Genomic DNA, 21,294 nt, shown 5'->3' with positions numbered 1-21,294 from the left:
TATAACATTATTATACAAAACGCTTATAAAATTACACGCGTCATTCAATTTATAGCTAAAGATAAAACAAAGGGTGTCACAGACGAAGATAGTAAAATATTTATGTATGAAATAATGGGCCGTAATTTCTGATTCACACATTTTATATCTATCTTGTTCTGTGTTATAAATTCTTACAGATTCTTTTGTTTTCGATTTTATATTTTGGTGTGCTTTTCTTTGTAGATTTGAATTGAATAAATAAGAAATGCTTTATGACTTAATATAACCCATATTTTTTATCTTAAAATTTCAACACTCAATCATAATTTTTTTGTGCTATATTGTGTTTTGTATTTTCAAAATTGCTCTTTAAGTTTCGTATTTGTTATATGTATATAAACTTTAATATTGACAGTTACAAATGTTTTAGGACGTACGTGAGAAATGCATACACCTACCACTTAAGTGAGATCTTCTATACCATCGTGAACGAGTACACCGACTGGGAAAGAATGGTAGAGGTTTGTTTTATTATAGGTGAAAATGGTTTCAACGGTATGAACATAAAATTACATAAAAAATAAACTTCGTTTAAAAAAAACCGACTTCAAAAACTGAAAAGTATGTGCCAAGCCCTAAACAAAATAAAACGTAATATTATAAACAGCTTACTTACTGTATTTATTTAGGTTGTCTGGCCTTGCGTGTCTGTCCGCTTGGGTTGTTTTTTTCTAGACGAAGCTATCCCGCTCAAAGTCACGTGTGGCGAGTGTAGGTACCATTATTACATTTGGCTTGGCACCGACTTCAAAGTTATCAGTATGTAGCACATACAAATAATAGTATTTTATTAAAGGTAAAGGTGTGCATAAGAGGTGTATTAAATTATTTTTTTTGTTATTTGATACTTTTATAATATATAATCAATATATAATCAATATTTATAATATATAATCAACTTGAATGAAAACTTCAAAAAAGCCGTACACAGAAAACAATTATGTCATCCAGGTAGACGAAAATTTTCATATAAATGTTCATAAAATGAAAAGTACTGGTCCAAACGATGTAATATTTTTATGGGTCCAAGTGGCATCTATTTTGCATCAAACAAAAAAAATTACGTAAATTGGATCATAAGTCTCAGAGTAATCGGTGTACATACATAAAAAATACCGATCGAATTGATAGCCTCCTCTTTTTGGTCAGTCGGTAAGTCGGTTAAAAATAGTAGCACTACATCATATACTTTTAGTTATTTAGCATTTAATAAGTTAACAATGTTAGTTACGAAAATAAATCGAGGAAATACTTGCACTTTGTACATTGTCACATGTTATTTGAATTTTTAAAAAACTGTTGGAGTAATTTAAGTTTTTTTTTATGCCAATAAGGGACGACACAAGTAGGATGTTCAACTGATGGTAATTGATACGCCTTCCCATAACAATGCAGTGCCGCTCAGGATTCTCGAAAAACCCAAAATCTCTGAGTGGCACTACAATTGCGCTCGTCACCCTGAAACATAAGATGTTAAGTCTCATTTGCTCAGTATTTTCACTAGCTACGGCGCCCTTCAGACCGAAACACAGTAATGAAACATTACAGCTTCACGGCAGAAATAGGCGCCGTTGTGGTAACCATAATCTAGCCGGCACCCTGTGCAAAGGTGCCTCCCACTGGTTAAATAAAATAATAATAAAAGTAAAATAATCATTTGATTAAGGGAAAACTTAGATTATAAAAATCAGAATGCTGATACTTTGATATTTATTTTCTATCTTTATTAAGTAGTTGTCAATGGTGTTATTCGTAATCATTTATATAAAATTTCATTTAATAATGAAGCTACAGAAGTACCTTTACTCCATTGAAAGTTAACAATGGAAAAGTAAAAGTATTGGGATCCAATACTTCGTAATAGGTGTTAGTTTGAACTTTGACTATTTTGAAAACTTTGTTACACCCAGTCTGAATGACTATCGAGTGAAATAAATGATACTGATCCCTTTAAGGATTTGTATTTCATCATAGTGATTTTACATATTGTACAAAGTTATTTCCTTTCTTAACCGTCTATCGGCCATTTTCAATAACCTATCTATACTTATTTTAACTTACTAGAGGTAGACAAATATATCCTTTCACGCTTACTTACATTTCAATAACCTATTGACACAGAGCATTGGACTAGAACTATATTGGACATAACTATGTATCGATAAGATCTTGTCATTAAACGGTGACAGAAATGTATCCGTAATTAGAGATACGTTATTGAAAACGGCCGTACGTCTATTCTCTATCTATCGTTTGTTCACCGCTGTCATAATAATATTCTTATTTGTAAAAATTCTTTATAAAGTTAATGTGCTTACCTATTAAAATTTATATATTTATCACCAATTCGCTTCCGTTTAAACATTCTTTGCTTGCAAAAGGCCTGGCACTGTAAAATACTTACGAAAATAAAAATAGTTTAAAAAAACTAAAAACACTCTATGGTTCAAAAGAAAATGGTTAAAATTTAAAATGAGTATGAATTCCTGTCTTATCGACGATAGGTGAAAACATTTCAAAAATTAACAAAAATCTTATTTTTCAATTTGAAAAATGGAAAAATTTATCGAATTAATGTATTTTCATCGGTCCTCGATAAGTCTTCGAAGATTGAACAAAATCTGGCCGTTTAAAGTGGGTCATAATCGCGCCCAAATAAATCGGTTACAAACAAAAAAGCTAATAAAAAGTGTGTAAATAACCTGAAAAAGTGCGAGTAAAATATAATAAAATTGGAACAAAATTTAAAGAAATAATACTGCTATGATATTTCCTTGGAATTCCTTGTAGAGGAAGTAATACAATAATTAATTCAGACATTCCATCTCGGACTCATTACAGTCTCGACCGTAATTACGGTAAATTATACCTGGGACCCAATTTTCTTTTAAACATTCACAAGCCCTTGTAATAAGAACACTTAAAATATTATAAAGGGGACGCCGAAGCTCGAAAAGAAAATGAATATTGAATATTATCAAGAGGATGCTGTGTTTAACACTCGTTAATAATAAGTAAGTTAAGGCGATGCTCACATAAAAGTATTGTGGAAAGTAACATTTATTGAATGAAACTGCTTAGGTACTTCGTAATATTTCGCTGTTTCTTAAGTTTTGCAATTTCTCTTCGTTGTAAAAAATGCAAGGCTCAGAAACCGATAAAGCAATTTGAACCGGATAACGTTTTAGTACTTAGAGAATTATATTCTCGCTTGTGTTCTACTTTTATAACTATTTTTATTGAAGAAAAGGGCAAATGACCGTTGCTGATGTTAAAAGATTACTGCAGACCAGATTTTTTTACTACACCAGAAGAAGCACAGTATCGATGCTAGACTTTAAATAATTAGAATTAATATAAACTTTTAATAGACGTTAATAACTTCGCACGCTTTAAATAACGCGCTCCTTGAACGGAACCACTTTGTTGCATCTTGGGAACACAGCACATGTAATCTCATTCCACAGTTTGGTTGTATATGGAAGCTGGACATCCAGATGGTGGGAATGATATCCTGGAATGTGGCGTATTGTACGAAGGTGGAATTTGATTTATGGTTATTTAAGTCATAAACGTTAAACGCTATTAACGTTCCGATAAGTAAACCAGCAATGAACCGTTTTGTCCTACCTATCTCTGTCGTTAAACAATTTGACAGAGCAAACTTTCAATTGTAGTGACATTTACCCACTTGACCTCACGAGATAAGCGTAAGTCTTCCATATCGTAGGAACGCTCTTCAACACAAAATTATATAATATACTAGCTGAACCGATCTGTGGATCCGAAAGACGTTGTTCTGTACATAATATTTCATAATATGAAGAATTATTTCGTAAAATATGCTCCATGTTGTTATAAAATGAAGAATAAAATGAAATTGTTTCACAGCAAATCTGTCGAACCGTGCGTCAGTAAATTTTCTCATAGAAAATATGTCCATATAAAACAAATATTGGAAATAAAAATGATTATGGGTCCCAAATCGAAAAATAAACCATTCTATCTCTCAAGTTAGACTAAACTGCACTCCATGAAGTAAAAAATTAAAATTTGTTCATTAGTTTAGGTGTTCACTGTGAACAAACGCCAGGACACTTGATTTATATAATATATTAAGATACATACAAGTTTTAATCATTAACAAAAGTAAAATTTTATTTCATTTGGATCAATGGACTCTAGCTTCCGCATCTAATGATTAAGCTAATAAATTTAGCAGGGAAATTCGTATCCGAGTATTTTTAATTTATTTAGATATTTATTTCCATACATCGTACATTAAGGTTTTCCTTATAAATTTTATTTATTAGTATCTGTTATTTTTTAATTTTTTAAACAAAAGTATTTTGTTAGTATTGTCAGTTGCTTTTCTCGATATATTATATTCAACGGTTAAAGCCTCCTCCATTAATTTTCACACGTTCCTATCTCTTTCCATTCTTGTCCACAACTTTTCTGCTGTTTCTACAATATCATCCCCCCATACAATTCTTATCTGTAAGAGTATAGCTTCAATTAAATAAAAATCAAAAACAATTCATTTGTGTAGGTATTAAAACGCAACTTATAAATATCCAAATTTTTAATATTTCGTTTGAGCTTTATCGAGTTACTGAAGGCACTATAAGTAAAATATAGAATATATTATTTATATTATGATTCATTAAATCTGAGTTATGTGGGTTACATATTATTTCATTGCTTTTATTTACTATTATCATTAAATTCTATCCTATTAATTATATAGTCTTATCCGAAAAGTATAGGAAGCAGTTTTTTATGAAAGAGGACGATAAACGTGCGTAATAATCACCTGATGTTAAGTGATCACCGACTTCCACATTTTCCTGAAACACCAGAGGATTCACAAGAGCGTTTCAGGCCTTTTAGGGTTTTATGCATTTAAATTTATTTTACAGTTTGTGTGTAGTGCAGGCTTTGTCTACAAATGCATTTTAGTTTTAATCATGCTTAAATTAATTTATGATCATGAAATTTAATCTGTTTGGTGACCAATCGATAAACTTGGAATCTCTCTTCTCTTAATTAGGAAATATTGCGTAAAGTTCCATAATTTATTAAAATTTCAAAGTCAAAATAAATAAATCCATTCGTGAAACGGTTGAGAATAATGAAGAAGCTTTACAGTTTACATAAACTTTGTATGTGGAAGCATAATAATTTTTATCTACACCCATGCTTTTAATCCTATACTAAAGATTCTAAAACAGTTAGCTCATTGCCAACATTAAAACACCCAATGTCCTAATAACCATTACATCATCCAAACGAGTGTTGTAATGAAATTCAATACAACTTTGCTTTTTTTTCATACGTTTTCATAATAACACTCCTTTGGATGATATTATGGTTACTATGACTGGCTTTTTCAATGTTAGCAGTAAGCTAACTATTTCAGAATCTTTTATAGAGGATTCATATAACGGGTGTAGAAAAAGTCTCGTATGCAACTGTTGATAATTAGGTATTAAAACACTCATGTGATAAACCCACATTCATGTTTTAATACTCCTTATTACACAACAGTTGCATAAATAACTATAACAGTAGGAATAGTATACAAAAGTTATCCATTTTCTTTTGACTTCTTGTATACAAAATGTTTAAGCAGTATTCTATTACGAAGCGTAAGATTACCTGTCTTACAAAGTGCTCTTTGATTAAGGGTTATTAGAGATAAATAACAATAAACCATGCAGTTACTAAAATGTTAGTAGCGCAAAATTTACAAACACTTTTCTCATAATATACCAGCTGACCCAACAAACGTTGTTCTGTAGATAATAAAAAAATACTGTTATGTAGGACTTTGCCAATACTATTTCAAATCATCAAGAATTATTTCGTAAAAAATGCTCCCTGTTCTTATAATCGTTACTTAATTTTCTCATAGAAAATATGTCCATACAAAAGAAATATTGAAAATAAAAATAAAAATCGGGTCCCAAATCGAAATAAAACTATCCTATCTCTCAAGTTGAACTAAACTGCTCTCCATGAAGTAATCCCCATTAAAATCCGTTCATTAGTTTAGGAGTCCATCGCGGACAAACAATGGACTCGTAATTTATATATATTAATAAAGAAGATTAGGTTTCTGTACTATATTTATTTGTATTATCTCATTATAGTCAGTCATAAACCCCACAACTTTGTACAAAATCAACTCAACTACATCATATACTATTATTGTTCCCTTTCTGTGTTTCAATTCGTCTCAGATGGTTCCAATAGACAGTCCTTTGTATCGACGATATCCCAAATTGCAAAATAAAATAAATATCCTTCTGGGATCCTATTTAGGGCAAAAACGCCTCAAATTCGCGAAGATTATATTCGATCGGGAAAACCCGAATTTATTTTTTATAGCTCGGTAAATGTGTAAGAAAATTGGTCCCGGTAGAGGTACAACTTACGACAAAGCCTCAGGTATTAAGGTTCGTATATTAATAGTGCCTATTCCGTTTTATTCGCGGACTTATGTACGAGGATGTTAGGGCAAAAGTATTTTATCTGCGGAAATATATCGTTGTTTCCCCAGTATTTAATGGTAGCAGTTTTATCTCGTCATTGATCTGATACGACCGTGCAAAGTGAACGTTACTTTTTCTTCTCTCCGTGAAAATGTTTAAGATAAATTCTATGCTGTTTTTGCGTTTCGGTAAACACACTAGTGGAATGACTTGTTGTTCTCCAAATACACAAATTCAATTTGTAAAACAAAGCCGACCGTTCAAGTGACGTAATCATTCATAAATTTTGTTATCAAATTTTATTTGCGTGATTCTTAATATGTCATATTTTTACCTGAATTGTAGGTATTAATAAACATTTTATTTTCAGCTGTTTTATAAATAATACGTTTGAAATTGAAAACGCTGACTGCTTAAAATATGAACTGCATTTAAGGTATATTTCAGAGTCCAATTCATACCCGGGATGCAACCGTAGCAGCTATCTCCGATGCTCAATACGTAGCACCTCTGGTCCAGAGTGGGGACTTGTTGAGTGGGGGGAAGCCTGTCACTTCTGATGAGGATGGACCTATAAGACCAACGAAAACTTTCTTCTATGTCTTCGATTATCAAACGAAGGATGGATACTATCCGCAGGTTAGTTCTTATTTTCAACAATAGTAAATCAATTCTACCAGTGGAAGGCTCCCTTGTACAGGATGCCTATTCCTGCCGTGAAACAGTAATGTGTGAGCATTACTGTTTCGTTTCATATTTCTTTTTAATTACCATATTTTCGGAAAAAGTTGAGCTCGTGAGAACATCAACGGCCACTCTGAAAGGCGCCGTAGCTAGTGACAATTCTGGGCAAACGAGACTTAACATCTTATGTCTCAAGGTGACGAGCGCAATTGTAATGCCGTTCAAAATTTTTGAGGTTTTTCATGAGCGGCGCTGCATTGTAATGGGCAAGGCCTATCAATTACCATCAGCTCAACGTTCTGCTCGTCTCGTCCCTTATTTTCATTTAAAAAAATCAACTGTCGTTTGTGAATTACTTAATAGTAAGTACTTTCTACTACTATTCATTTTTATTAACCGAAAAAAAATCCACTTCTAACATCACTCTTAATTCTATTTAAACCTTATCGCCTTAAATGAAGGTTCAATTTACAAAGTGACCTAAAAAGCTGTGTTATGAGACAGAGTTGTGATGGATTCTAAGGCACAGAACACACGGTGAAACGCAAATGCAGCAAAACCCTTTTGAAATTATTGATTTGAAACCACTTTCAACCATTTTCCACACACGCTGCAACCACAATCATTTCGGTTTTCGTTGAGAAGTACGTGTGCATAATGAGTTTTTCAAGTGACGAAGAAATTGTAGTTATGTATTTGTATCTTAGACAAAGAAGAAGGCGCAAAAAGAGAACTATGTGGATACATCTCTACATTGAGAAGAATATGAACTGTCGTATGTTTGTGGCTGCCAAAAAATTACAAGAAACTGATAGAATGCTTCATCAGTCTCAGTCTTGCGAGAGTAGCTTTATTGTGTGATATTATACAAGCAAGGATATATTTGCACTTCTAAAACAAATTTAATGTTGTTTTGTTCGTCGTCAGCCATTTTGTAAAAAATACACCAAGACAAAAAATGAATGAAACGCAACGCGAGTTTCCTGCACGCCGGTTTCAATGCGACTGATTTACACCGCGTTTCAAACCGGTTTCAAACTGGTCGCGTCATGTGTGGTCTTTTTAAGGAATCTATGGCAGAAACTTAAATGCAACTCAAAAATAACTAGTAGTTGCAGTTTCGTTGCATTTGCGTTTCAGCGTGTGTTCTGGGCCTTACGTATTAAGTAATAATATATAGGCGCTTTTCATTATGATTAACACAAAATAAGCCGTTATTATTTCCACAAATTTATGCAAAATTTGAATACAGTAGTAACACAAATCATACTATAACAAGATACATAATAGTATTAAGGGTAAGTGTATGCAATTTTGTAATAAAGTCTCAGCCACAGTTCGGGCATTATCTATAAATAAATTTAAATGTTTTATTAAAAAATGGCTCTATCCTAAGTCCTACTACTCCATAGCACATTATTTTATAGCAGTTATAATGACAGTATGATATTGTATATTTTATTAAAAAGAGCGCAAGAAAAAGCTGGGAGAAATTCTTGTGCTATTTCTTCTCTCTCAGACCGCCATTTATTTCCGAAGTGGTGTTAGTGTTAGAAGTGACATCAAAAAAGAATTCTAAAGGAATCAATGCAAAAATGGCTTTATAATTATTTACTGACAATATGAGACTGTGACTTTTATCGCGTCCCAGAAATATGACTTATTATATATTATAAAATAAAATAATATATTTTACAAATAAAATTTGAAAACAAAATTTTATGAACGATGCGAGACTCGAACCCACGACCTCTGGCGTTCCGTGCCAGAGCTCTGCCAATTGAGCTAACCGTCCGAGTGACGTATCGTCATTAAAATATCGTGTATGCTTTGTCCAGCTCTCAGGTTGTGGCTTCAACTACAGGATCCATTTTACAGCAGCTAACTGTAGGATATAATTAAGATTATTGCGTATTTGAAAGTAAAACCCTAAACAATAATATTAAAAATAAAATTAAAGTTTAGTTAATTGAATAATTGCGATCACAAAACGTTAATAGTCTTAGCCTCAGTTGATTAATTAAATCTTATGAAATTTCAACCACAACTGCTGGCGGATATTACCCCGGATGCTTTGTTTAGATATTATACTTCGGGGATTCATTTTGTTGTAATTGGATTTAAATTAGAATGGGCATTATTGGATTGTTTAATCCTCTCGGACGTTTTAGTGTCGGGTTGAACAGGTATAAATGGATAAGTTCGGATTCAATTTTATTTGTGGATATTGTGTTTTGCCCTAGAAATGATGATAGGCAAAATGTATGGATTGTATCCCCACCGACTTTTAACAACCAGATGTATATTGTTGGAAAGTTCTTTTTGTAACTATCAATTGTAACTACGGGAGTGAATCTTAGTGTAAGTGTATGTTTTTTTCTGACAATAAGGGACAAGTCGAGTAGTACTTTCAGCTGATGGTAATTGAAACGCCCTGCCCATTACAATGCAGTGTCATTCAGGATTCTTGAAAAATCAAAAAATTCAGAGTGGCACTACAATTGCACTCGTCTCCTTGAGACATAAGATGTTAAGTCGCGTTTGCCCATTAATTTCACTAGCTACGGCTACGTAAACATACAAATGGTGAGGATAATATTCAATATATTATGTCATGCCAGGATGGAATTCGATGGTAGAAATCAGGTCACACAGATCTTCGGAAGTCTCCATGACTGGTATGATGATAAGTGATATAAACGGTCCACAGAGTACTCCCGACAATTCAAGCAGCATTGAGTTTTTTTTTATAAAAATAAGGGACGAGAGGAGCAGGACGCTCAGAAGATGGTAATTGATACGCCCCATCCAGTACAATGCAGTGTCGCTCAAGATTCTTAAAAAACCCATAAACTCTTAGCGGCACTACAATTGCACTTGTCGCTTTGAGACATAAGATGTTAAGTCTCATTGGCCCAGTAATTTCACTAGCTACGGCACCCTTCTGACCGAAACACAGTAATGTTTACACATTACTGCTTCACGGCAGAAATAGGTGAAATGAGTTGCGTGTGGCCAAATAGCTAGAGCTGATACTGCACCATACCACAGATGAGAGGAATACTCCATTTGTTGCTGAACCTGTGGTTTGTAGAGTGCTATATCACATCGGTCACCGCTATTACCCTAAGCCTTACGGCTTGACATTAACACAATTAGTTGACTATCATTAAGCTCGGAGACTGTTTCAATAGTATCCTAAGAGATTATTTGTGCCGTGAAGCAGTACTATGTAAACATTATTGTGTTTCAGTCTGAAGGCCTGAACGCCGTAGCTAGTGAAATTACAGAGCAAATGAGACTTAACATCTTGTGTCTCAAGGTGACGAGTGCAATTGTGTGTAATCCTTAGCGGTACTGCTTGGTAATGTGCAGGGCGCAACAATGACCATTAGCTGGACGTTCTACTCCTCTCTTAATTTCATAAAAAAATACTATCATACGGTACTCCATCCATGACTCGAAAATACACGTTAGTCATTCAAATCGTTCAAAAGCCAGAAGTATAAACACTAAGATGTTGCCATAGAAAAACAAACATAAAGTTTACTTTATAAATGTAAGTGAAGTGAAAACAATTCCTGTTTCGTAATAAAAAAACAAATTGTAATATAATTTTTATCAATCCCAGATGAAACGTTTTGATCTTAAATTTTGTAATTAACTGTTTAAAAGGCTTCGCAATCAACGTCCCAAGCATTAAAACATTTTGCAATTTAGCCAAAGAATAATTTAATTCTAAAATCCAACTAAATGTTGTTGTAATTGGTACTTAAATAGTACAATAGAACTTTCAGTTTCGTGTTGTTATGCGGTTATGGCACTCAGGAACTAATTCGAGGCTCGTATAACATTTAGTTCATTCAAATAAATGTTCATTTTCACTGAATTGTTCAAATGTTTCATAGTAAAAGATTCAGAACCACCTAGTTATTTTTGTGGAAAAGGAGCACAAACGAGCGTACGGGTCACCTGGTGTTAAGTGATCACCGCCACCCACGTTCTCTTGCAATAACAGAGGAATCCCAGGAGCGTTGCCGGCCTTTAAGGAAGGTGTACGCGCTTTTTTTGTAGGTACCCATGTCGTATCGTTTTGGAAACACCACTAAAGCTATGCAGCTTTGTAATACGTGATAGACAGCTCCTTGAAAACCGCACTGTGGACGACCGCCACACATGCAGATGGTGGGGATGATATCCTAATTTATGGCGTGTCGTGCAAAGGTCTCATTCTACGACAGGAATCAGGTGAAACAGCTCTTCGGAACACTCGACCTGATAAATGCGGTAGAAGACACACAATGAAGCGACGTCTCTACCCAAGTGATCCAGATCCGTTCACAGAGCACCGGGATCCCCGACAATTTGAACTGCTCTGCGTTGCACGCAGTCAAATGGGTTGAGCTCATACTGGGGTGCGCCAGACCAGAGATGACAGCAATACTCCATATTTTGTGGCCAGACCTGCGCTTTGTACAGCGCTAGAATGTGGGCCGGATTGAAGTATTGCGGTGCTCTATTTATGACGCCAAGCTTCTTTGGAGCCATTTTCCATAAGTTCTGTCACAAAATAAATGCATTTCTTTTTTTATGACTTAATCTTATCTTAATAAAACTTATATTATGTTTTTATTTATTTTATTTGACACAAAAATATTTGTTTGTTTTTCATGCATGCCTTTAATTTGTCTGGTAACAAATCTATTTTATGGAAGAGAAAACCAGAAAAAAATTATAGGAGCGTTGCCAATCTTGATCGAAGGTGTACGCGCTTTTCTTGACGGTGCCCATGTCATATCGTCCCAGAAATTCTGTTTCTATGGTATGAAATTTAGTCATTGATTCTACAACTTAAAAACGCTAAAACAAATATTTATTCATTAATTATCATGCGCCTTAATACAAAGTTTCATGGTGTTATCTTAGATAATGACGAACTTTCATACAAACTTCCACCCCCTATTTCAACCCTGCCAAGCCTTTTATTCGTGATAAAAGCTATGTACTTTTCCAAGCTCTTGTCGATCTCTGTACTATTTTTTTTAGATCATTTCAGTTCCGTAGCTGTGAAAGCGTAACTAACAAACTTAAATTCACAATTATAATATTAGTAGGAATGACTAGCGGGCGCTTGATTTGATTGGCTTGGAACCAACACTAATTAATTGTTACTGAGAGCTGGAATATATCAGTGAAAACCGCATTAAATCGGTTTACATTCTATCGGAAAGTACAGTGAACCAGCATAAATTCAAACACCATATATTTTGTCCCCTGAGGCATTAGCACAATGGCTATGAATAATTTATTGGATAAATATTTAGACATAATAATGATTGTCATTATAATTGTTATCGACATTGTTGTTTTAAACACAAAGTATCGAAATATAATTCCCTTCTGTAGAACTGCATCTTTTAGTAGAAATTCTTACAGCATGTCAATTAAAATATATAATTGATTGCCTAAGGTATTGAAAGATTTAACTTTCAAGGTTTTTAAAAGAAGACTGCATGGTATGGTAAATGAAATCTTCAAAACAAAATAATTTTTTATTATGAACTTGTCTGTTTGATAATAATATATGTTAATTATATTCTTTAATGACATTAAATTTGTAAACGTTATACATAGGTACAAAACGAATTATTAAATTATTTACATCTTATATTACAATTTCTTTAAATTCTGATTTAATTAATATAAATGTTAGCATTTCGAAATCCGACATGTTTCAGTATAACGGTAGTTTGTTGGTACTTAGTCAACTCTATAACATATTTTGCATATCAATTGACGAAACATATTGGATTATTAATAACATTATGTTAATGTTAACGTTGTGCTTACGATGTCTGAAGCACAACGTTTCTTGCAAATAAAAATTTCATTTCATTTCTTTTCATTTGATTTCCAACATAATCTATATTACCTCTTTTCGATGTTGTTTAATTTAACGCACACACTCAAATATAAATAAATGAAAAGTATTTTTGCTAATATTTACTCGCTTTTATTCTGAACTGAATGCAATTAGTAAAAGTTAATTAAACGATTGCATGGCCGTTTGCGTAGCGCCTGAAAAATATTATTCGATACTTTATTTTTTTCTCGCGACACTTGATTGACATTGGATTAATAAAATTATCGAAATATTGTAATGATAATTAATAATAATATAATATTGACACACTTTTACACAAATTATCTTGCCCCATTATAGATAAGTAATTATAGCCTGTACTATGGGTACATGACAATGATATTATATTTAATACAATATACTTACTTAAACTTACATAAATACATATAAGCATCCATGACTCGGAAACAAACATCCATATCCATCACATAAATGTTTGCATGTACCGGGATTCGAACCCAGGACCTCTAGCTCAGTTGGCAGGGTCACTAACCACTGGGATATATAGGTGGTTAATTTGCTGTGAAATTCAAGGAAATTATTTAAAAATGTTTATTTGGTAAAGCTTAGTATTTTTTTAAATAATACGAGTATAAATGCTTAGTTTAAGTGTATCTGAATAAAGTATATTTAATTTTGACGAATGCATTTATTATTTTTACTTAGAGAACTGGAACAGTGCATGGAGAGGAGCTGCCTTATATCTTCGGAGCACCAATAGTCGAGGGCTTCGGGCACTTCGCACACAATTACAGCAAGTCTGAGGTCGCACTATCGGAGTCTATCCTGTTATTTATTGCCAATTTCGCAAAGACAGGGTGAGATATTAAAGAAACACACACTAAATTAAGTCGATTTCAGTACAATTTGATATATCTATTTCTATATGGGTTATTTACTTCTCTGTCTTTCATTGTGTAGCGTTACGTTACGTTAATATAAATAGGCATTTTTGGTGTTTTAATCGAAGAAATCACGCCATAGGAAAGCTTAACATACAACGAAACAAATAGAATACCCATATTATACCACTGTCATCCAAATATGCTTTGACAATGCATTTTTTCATTTCATTTTTCATTTGTCAACTGTTACTATCCGAATCGGGTTCTAAATTCAATATACCGAAACCTAAATTGAATAAATTTTGTACATTTCTGCTTATTGAACAAGAATATTTTAAACAACTGAAGTATATGCGGTAATGTGTTACACATAGCAGGTGGAGCTTATTACATGACATGTTCCATTATTCGGATTTGTTTTTAAACGCCGTGATTTGTCTACATGTATACAACGTCATTGACTTAACATTAGAAGAATAGTAATGTATTATTGAACTAACTACTGGTTGCAACGACGTGCGAGTGGTCCAGGACAAGCGGCAAAAATACTATGGCTGCATCAACGTGATAATCATAATATGTAGCCTATAATGTGTTATCTGGTTGTCCAGACCTTTTATTAATATTCATGCAAATTTATAATTAAAACTAGCTGACCTGCCTTTTATTATTTCACGTTGAAATATATTTTATGAAACTCAAAAAGAATGTGGATTTCTATCGGTAAAAGAATTTTCAAAAACGGGTTTAGTTCATTAATTAATTATTTTATTATTAAATTAAACTAAACAACAACAACTAAATATTAAATTAAACCTTATAATCTGAAAAAATCACAAGCTCTTCATCTTTATAATATAAGTATAGACCTTTACAGTAGTTTTAGTGATCTGCCCGGACGAGAGACACAGAGAAACGGACAAATAGATGAAAATTCAATAAAGTATTTTTGATCTTTTTTTTATAGAATACACATCACGTATTCTTTATAGAAATATTTACTGTACAGTTTTTACTTTTATGTGTATTTTTATATATTATAATTCAGATAAAAATAATTAATCTTTCTAGAAATCCCAACGACAATACTCGTCAGGACTCACTTCTACCAGCGTCACGGGAGAGAAATAGATTCCGTGGAATAACGTGGGAAGAATACGACTCAACTCATCAAAAGTATTTAGAAATAAGTGAGTAAATTGTTGTCTTATTTAATTTGTTCCACTTATAAATGTAAGACTCTAGATTAAAGTCGCAATGTGTATTTTTTGCCTACTTGGATTGATATTGGCACAGACGGATTGACAGCAGATTTTTTGTAATAGGGTTACCCTTCGGCTATCGTAAAATTCGATCTCTGGCTTGTCATAATCTTGGATAATCTTTCATCGGGTTAAGCCCAGACTAGTCTGTGAACAAAAACATAAACGAAATAAGATAAAAACAATGTTATAAGAAATTGAAAAGATCAGAGTGGCGCGTGATTCTCTGCTTAAAGGAACTGATTCACTTGATAGTTGGCTAACTACACGAGGAGCCCCTCGTGAAACTTGAAGTATACGTACAGTATATAAATATACTGCATATAGCTATAATGGCGGCGCTCATTTAACGCGAGGGTAGAGCTATTTAAACGTAATCACTTAAAAATTATAATGAATAATATAATATACATAATTCACCCAAATAAATAAAATTTTAGCCGCTTAGTAGTCTTAAGTGGATAGCACCGTAGCCGTTTAAAACTCGTGGGTGAGTAGCGCCGTAACCGTTTAGTACTCGAAGGAGAATAGAAGAGCGCCGTAGCCGTTCAATACTCGTGGGTGTGTAGCGCCGTAGCCGATTAGTACTCGAAGGAGAATGGAAGAGCGCCGTAGCCGTTCAATACTCGTGGGTTTTTAGCGCCATAGCCGTTTAGTACTCGAAGAAGAATAGCGTGGTACCGTTTAATACTCGTAGGTATGTGGCACCGTAGCCATTTTTACTCGAAGAAGGATAGCGCCGTAGCCGTTCTATACTCGTAGGAGAATAGCACCGTACCCGTTCAATACTCGTGGGTGAATAGCACAGTACCCGTTTAATACTCGTGGGTGAATAGCACCGTAGCCGTTCAATACTCGTAGGAGAATAGCATCGTACCCGTTGAATACTCGTGGGTGAATAGCACCATAGCCGTTCAATACTCGTGGGTGAATAGCACCGTAGCCGTTCAATAGTCTTGGGTGAATAGCACCGTAGCCGTTCAATACTCGTGGGTGAATAGCACCGTAGCCGTTTAATACTCGTGGGTGAATAGCACCGTACATGTTCAATACTCGTAGGTGAGTAGCGCAGTAGTCGGTCAATACTTGTAGCCTAAGTTAAGTAATTAAGTTCTCGGAAATACTAGTTTATCGTACTAGAATTTCTTCGTAATTATTAATATGATGCCCGACATAAAAACATTCCAAAGAGAACACGATGAGTATGCATTTAGCTCTGAATGAAGCAAAAGAGAAATCTACTAAATAAATTGGTAAGAATACAAGAACTAAATGGGTCAGCGTATAAAAAGGTCTTAGGATTTATGGGATGCACTCGAATTGAACGTGCTGAGTCATAAATGAGGCGAGCTTTGGACCTTTCAAGCGCTTTTGGGATGTTTTGCACGTTTTTATTCAAAGTCGTTTCATTAGGGATGATATTAAATTTATTCGTTTCTATCGCAATAGTCTGAAATTTGACGTCTTTATATTTTTATTTTCAAGATGTAAACTTTAGGCAACTTATTATGATATTATCAAAACACTAAGTGGAAAGAATGCAATATATGTTTTTTTAAGACACTAAGAGAAGGTAATTGATATGCTCCCTATTACAATGCAGTGCTGCTCAGGATTCTTGTAAAACTTAAAAATCTCTCGCTCGTCACCTTGAGACATAAGATGCTAAGTCACATTTGCCAAGTTATTTCACTAGCTAGGCTAGCACTAGAAATAGGCGACGTTCATAGACCCATAATCTAGCCGGCATCTTATGCAAAGGATCACTGGCGATATTATTATTACGAACTTTGTCTGCATTTGCCATGGTATAAGTGTGAATATTTTAATACGTAAATTAATATAATATATTAGTTTAAATAGGCAATATTTTCATATTGAAATCTCAATATCAACATCAAAGGTATTTCAAATGCATCATTATCGCAAGTGCAGCGAATAAGAATTAATAACCTTTTATTAACTTTATTTTTAGTTTGTTAAGTTAAAAATTTTGTTTTAGTGTAAATGTACTTAGATTATAATGGAGCTGGCATGTATATACGTATAAAAGCATCTAAATAAAAATAAGAATTAATAACATTATCATAATTTCACCGCCAAAAAAAAAAAAACAAATGTCATTCCACATCCGCGCGATTCGCAACAAGCTGCTTATCGTACAGCCAGCATATAGCCCATATGCTACTGCAGTACTCCAAACAAACTTAGAGACATCTTTTGACATCTGTCATTTCAAGTATCCACAGGCGACTTTTATATGTATCTTTTTTTTTATCACAATAAAAGTCAAGTTATTCTTCTTTGGTATAATAAAACAAAAATCCTTAAAAATATAATTCGTGCTATTTTACGTTTGTAGAAAAAACAATATTGTAATAAAAATGGTTTTAAATACAACCAATGAAAATATTATTATAGCGCATAATTTAGTTAAATAACGTGCAATTAAATATCATTTTATTATTTTTAAATTAGAGAGATTTTTTTTTTCTTTTAAAACTTTTATAAAAATTGAATTGATATATTCTAATTTATTTAATTCGCATCCATTGGTTGTGGTTCAATATATGAGTTACACAAAGTAACGTGACGTTGTGCGTTCGCAACATAAACATTTACGCTGATAATTTTTCCCTGATTATTTACCATATTAACTCCCTCCTCCTCAAGCTTCAAGCTATATATCCTTCAGAATAGTAAAGCTTTTCTTATTACAGGTGTGAAGCCTCGTTTGAAAAACCATTATCGTGCGCACCAACTATCAGTATGGCTACGCCTCGTTCCCGAACTCCACCGAGCAGGAATGGAAGACGTCGCAACACGACACAACCTCTTCAAGAACCACAACGATCAAGACCTCTACGAAGGCATAGTTCGACCTGATCCCTTATCTAGAACAATGGAAAGTGATATTAGACGAAATGGTTCCACATATTCAGAGACAGCGTTGACAACAGTTGATTCTATACTCGCCACTTGTGTCACAATCGTTCCAAGTGGAAGAGATGTATCATACAACAACAATGATACAATAGCCAGCTTAGAAGCAGCCGGATATGCAGCTTATTCCACTGCATTAAGTGTTACAATTGCAATCGGATGTTCATTACTTATATTAAACGTCTTAATATTCGCTGGAGTTTATTACCAGAGAGATAAGTCAAGGTCTCGAGGAAAACAACAACGTTTCAATGAGAAACACTTCGAGACAATATCGGGGAAGCATTCACATTACCATATTGATCCAACGATTGCGCCAAGCTTAGTCGTCGACGTTGAAAGACAGAATAGGAAAAAGGAACAGAGTCTATCGAATTTGAACTTTAAGGGGCCGTTGGATGGTCCCAAATCACCCAGCCCGACGCTTAGTATAGATAATATGATGTTACCGAGTAAATTAGGCAGTAGGAACAGTAGTTTTAGATTACCGAATACGTATCAAGGTTATGCGACTTTACCGAAGAATTTGAATCAATTTAGCTCCCCGTCTATTCCGGATATGCGGCAGCACTTACCGGGATCTTCGCCGATTAGGGAAGAAGCTAGAATGGCTCACGCAACACTAAGAAGAGGAAAGGCGCTTCATCCACAGAACTTGCCTCAAGCCGCTATTGATGAAATGCGAGTGTGACATTAGGCGTGTGTTGTTAACATAATTTTGTAAATAAAAGTTTGTGAATTAATCTATATTAATTATGAATTAAAACAGTTAATTATTCGTGTTGTTTTTGTAATATAATCTGAAATATGAGGTGGGTTTTTTTGAAAAGGAGGACAAACGAGCGTACCTGGTGTTAAACGATCACCGCCGCCCACATTCTCTTGCAACACCAGAGGAATCATAAGGAAAGTGTACGCGCTTTTTTGAAGGTTCCCAAGTGATATCATCCCGTAAACACCGCACAAGGAAGCTCATTCCACAGCTTTCTACCGCTTTTGACCGCCACACATCTAGATTGTGGGGATGATAATATCCTAATTTATGGCGTTTCATACGAAGGTGGAATACGGCGGCAGGAATCAGATAAAATAAATAAATAGAATTAAAAAATTTGTAAAAAAAAATAGGGTTATCGAATTTTCTCCTTTTGCATCCAACGTGCGTGACCGAATATGGAGCTGATATTTTTTTTTAAGAAGCGAACACCAAACAAGTTTATGGGTTATCCTGCTAAGTGTTTACTGTTGCCCACATTCTCCTGCACAGGAGTGTTGCCAGCCTTTCAGAAAATATTTATCTAGAACTTTTTATCGTATTCGTAAACCTTTCAATCACTTGTTTCAGACAATAACATAATCTGATGTATAAATGAACAATAATCTCATTTGACAATGTTGATCTTTTGATTAAATATTTTTGGAGACAATTGTGATGTGAATTTAATTATGTCATGATTACACTGATAAACTGTTATGTACTAAAAAAAACACGTAAATTTTAAATTGATGTAATATAATAGTAATTCAATAAATTTGAATTAATTTATATTCAAATATTTTTTTTTGTAAATAATATTGTTTTAATCACTTATTGAAAGTCAAAAACTACCACCCATCCGAAAACTTATGACACAGACAAGAGAAAAACGGGCGCAAGAAACTCAGCGGGTTTAATTTTTCCAATAATATTTCATTAAAATATATTTACTTAAATATTCTGTTTTAATTTTTTAAAACTACACATCTTCAAATATAATTTCAGTTTCAGAATTGGATGATATTGGGACCGCATAAAAAAAAATCCGTTGTATTGAGTGAGAACCTCCTCCTTTTTTGAAGTCGGTTAAAACAATTACAACTGACATTTTAAGCCTTTGATATGTGAATACAGGTTTGGTTTTGGTAAAGTCAAGAGTAATTTGTACAGTAATATGTAAATTTTTAATCGATGTAACAATTACTTAACATAAAGGTTGGCAAGTCCATGCCAAGCAATTTCGAGCCTTATAACAGGGAATATCCCTGCAATGAAAGCTTAAAGGACCATTTTGCTTTGAATGCGTTGCGGTTGACTATAAACAAGGCCGTAAAGCCTATGTTCAAATCGGACAGCATACATTACGATTAGTGATGTGACTCCTGCGATAAATTAGTTGTTATAAACACAACAACAATTGTTCATATTCTCAGTTTTGTAATCAAAAGTAAATAAGTAACTCATTTAATCACTGATATGATATAGCTAGAAGAAAGCTGTAACTGTTAAATAACGCACTCGATAGAAAAAAGAGACCAAAATATATCGTGTTTTTACATTTTCTTTAGTTTTTTCCGTTTCGTTATTAAATCATTGCAAAATTTGAATTGAAATTTACTTTGATTCACATATAGCTTAAAAATAAAATCTAGATTTTTTATAAATTACTTTATGCTTTGCGATTTTAATATGAAACAACATTGTTATAAAGTGCTTTCATAGATTACTTCTTGAAGTAAACTGGTATTTCCAAACTGGTATTTTAAGCCGTTTTATTGTAATTTGCATTGACAGAATTAAATTAAGATTTAGTTTAATTAATTAATTTAATTTAAGTCGTGCAATAATTTAATTTAATGAAATAATTAATAATCACGCATGCCGTAGTTAGTGGGCTGGGCAAATGAGACTAAACATCTTATGTATCAAAGCGACGAGCGCAGTTGTAGTACCGCTCAGTTTTTGGGTTTTTCGAGAATCCTGAGCGGCACTGCATTGTAATGGGGAGGGCGTATCAATTACCATCAACTGAACGTCCTGCTTGTCTCGTTCCTTATTTTCATAAAAAAAACGTAACGTCATCCAGCACCTAAATTATCGTATTTATATCAAGAAATAGCCATAGTTAGTCTATGATTGTATTATAGAATGCACGATTTTTAAGAATACGTTGTTTTATGGCACTTCATTCGACATTCTATACATATAGACAATGCATGTCGTATAAAAATAAAGCCGAAATATGGAACATGCAATAAATTACATTATAATAAGCTTTGACTGTGATATCTATACATTGCCGCATTTACTCCAGTTGCTTAAAATATTCTTGCTCAATATG

The 21,294-nt window shown here is 33.5% G+C and overlaps 1 protein-coding gene across 2 annotated transcripts in view; it reads left to right on the top strand.

Annotated features, from left to right (window-relative positions):
• LOC126979384 (neuroligin-4, Y-linked-like) overlaps positions 1–18,945 on the top strand; it is a 125,356-nt gene extending 106,411 nt beyond the window's left edge. The window contains exons 7-11 of one of the 2 annotated variants that reach the window (XM_050828655.1): positions 413–497; positions 6,987–7,178; positions 13,813–13,964; positions 15,063–15,181; positions 17,974–18,945. In XM_050828655.1, the coding sequence (XP_050684612.1) occupies positions 413–497; positions 6,987–7,178; positions 13,813–13,964; positions 15,063–15,181; positions 17,974–18,887 (1,462 nt within the window). In that variant the 3' untranslated portion in view covers positions 18,888–18,945. Of the gene's footprint in view, positions 1–412; positions 504–6,986; positions 7,179–13,812; positions 13,965–15,062; positions 15,182–17,973 lie in introns of both variants that reach the window. The other variant, XM_050828654.1, reaches the window with a different exon arrangement.
• Positions 18,946–21,294: the final 2,349 nt, after the last annotated feature.

The sequence above is a fragment of the Leptidea sinapis genome, chromosome 3 (assembly GCF_905404315.1).
Source record: "Leptidea sinapis chromosome 3, ilLepSina1.1, whole genome shotgun sequence".
NCBI classification, from domain to species: Eukaryota; Metazoa; Arthropoda; class Insecta; order Lepidoptera; family Pieridae; genus Leptidea; species Leptidea sinapis.
Note: the sequence above shows the minus strand (reverse complement) of the source record. Positions and strands in the feature narration are given on the sequence as shown.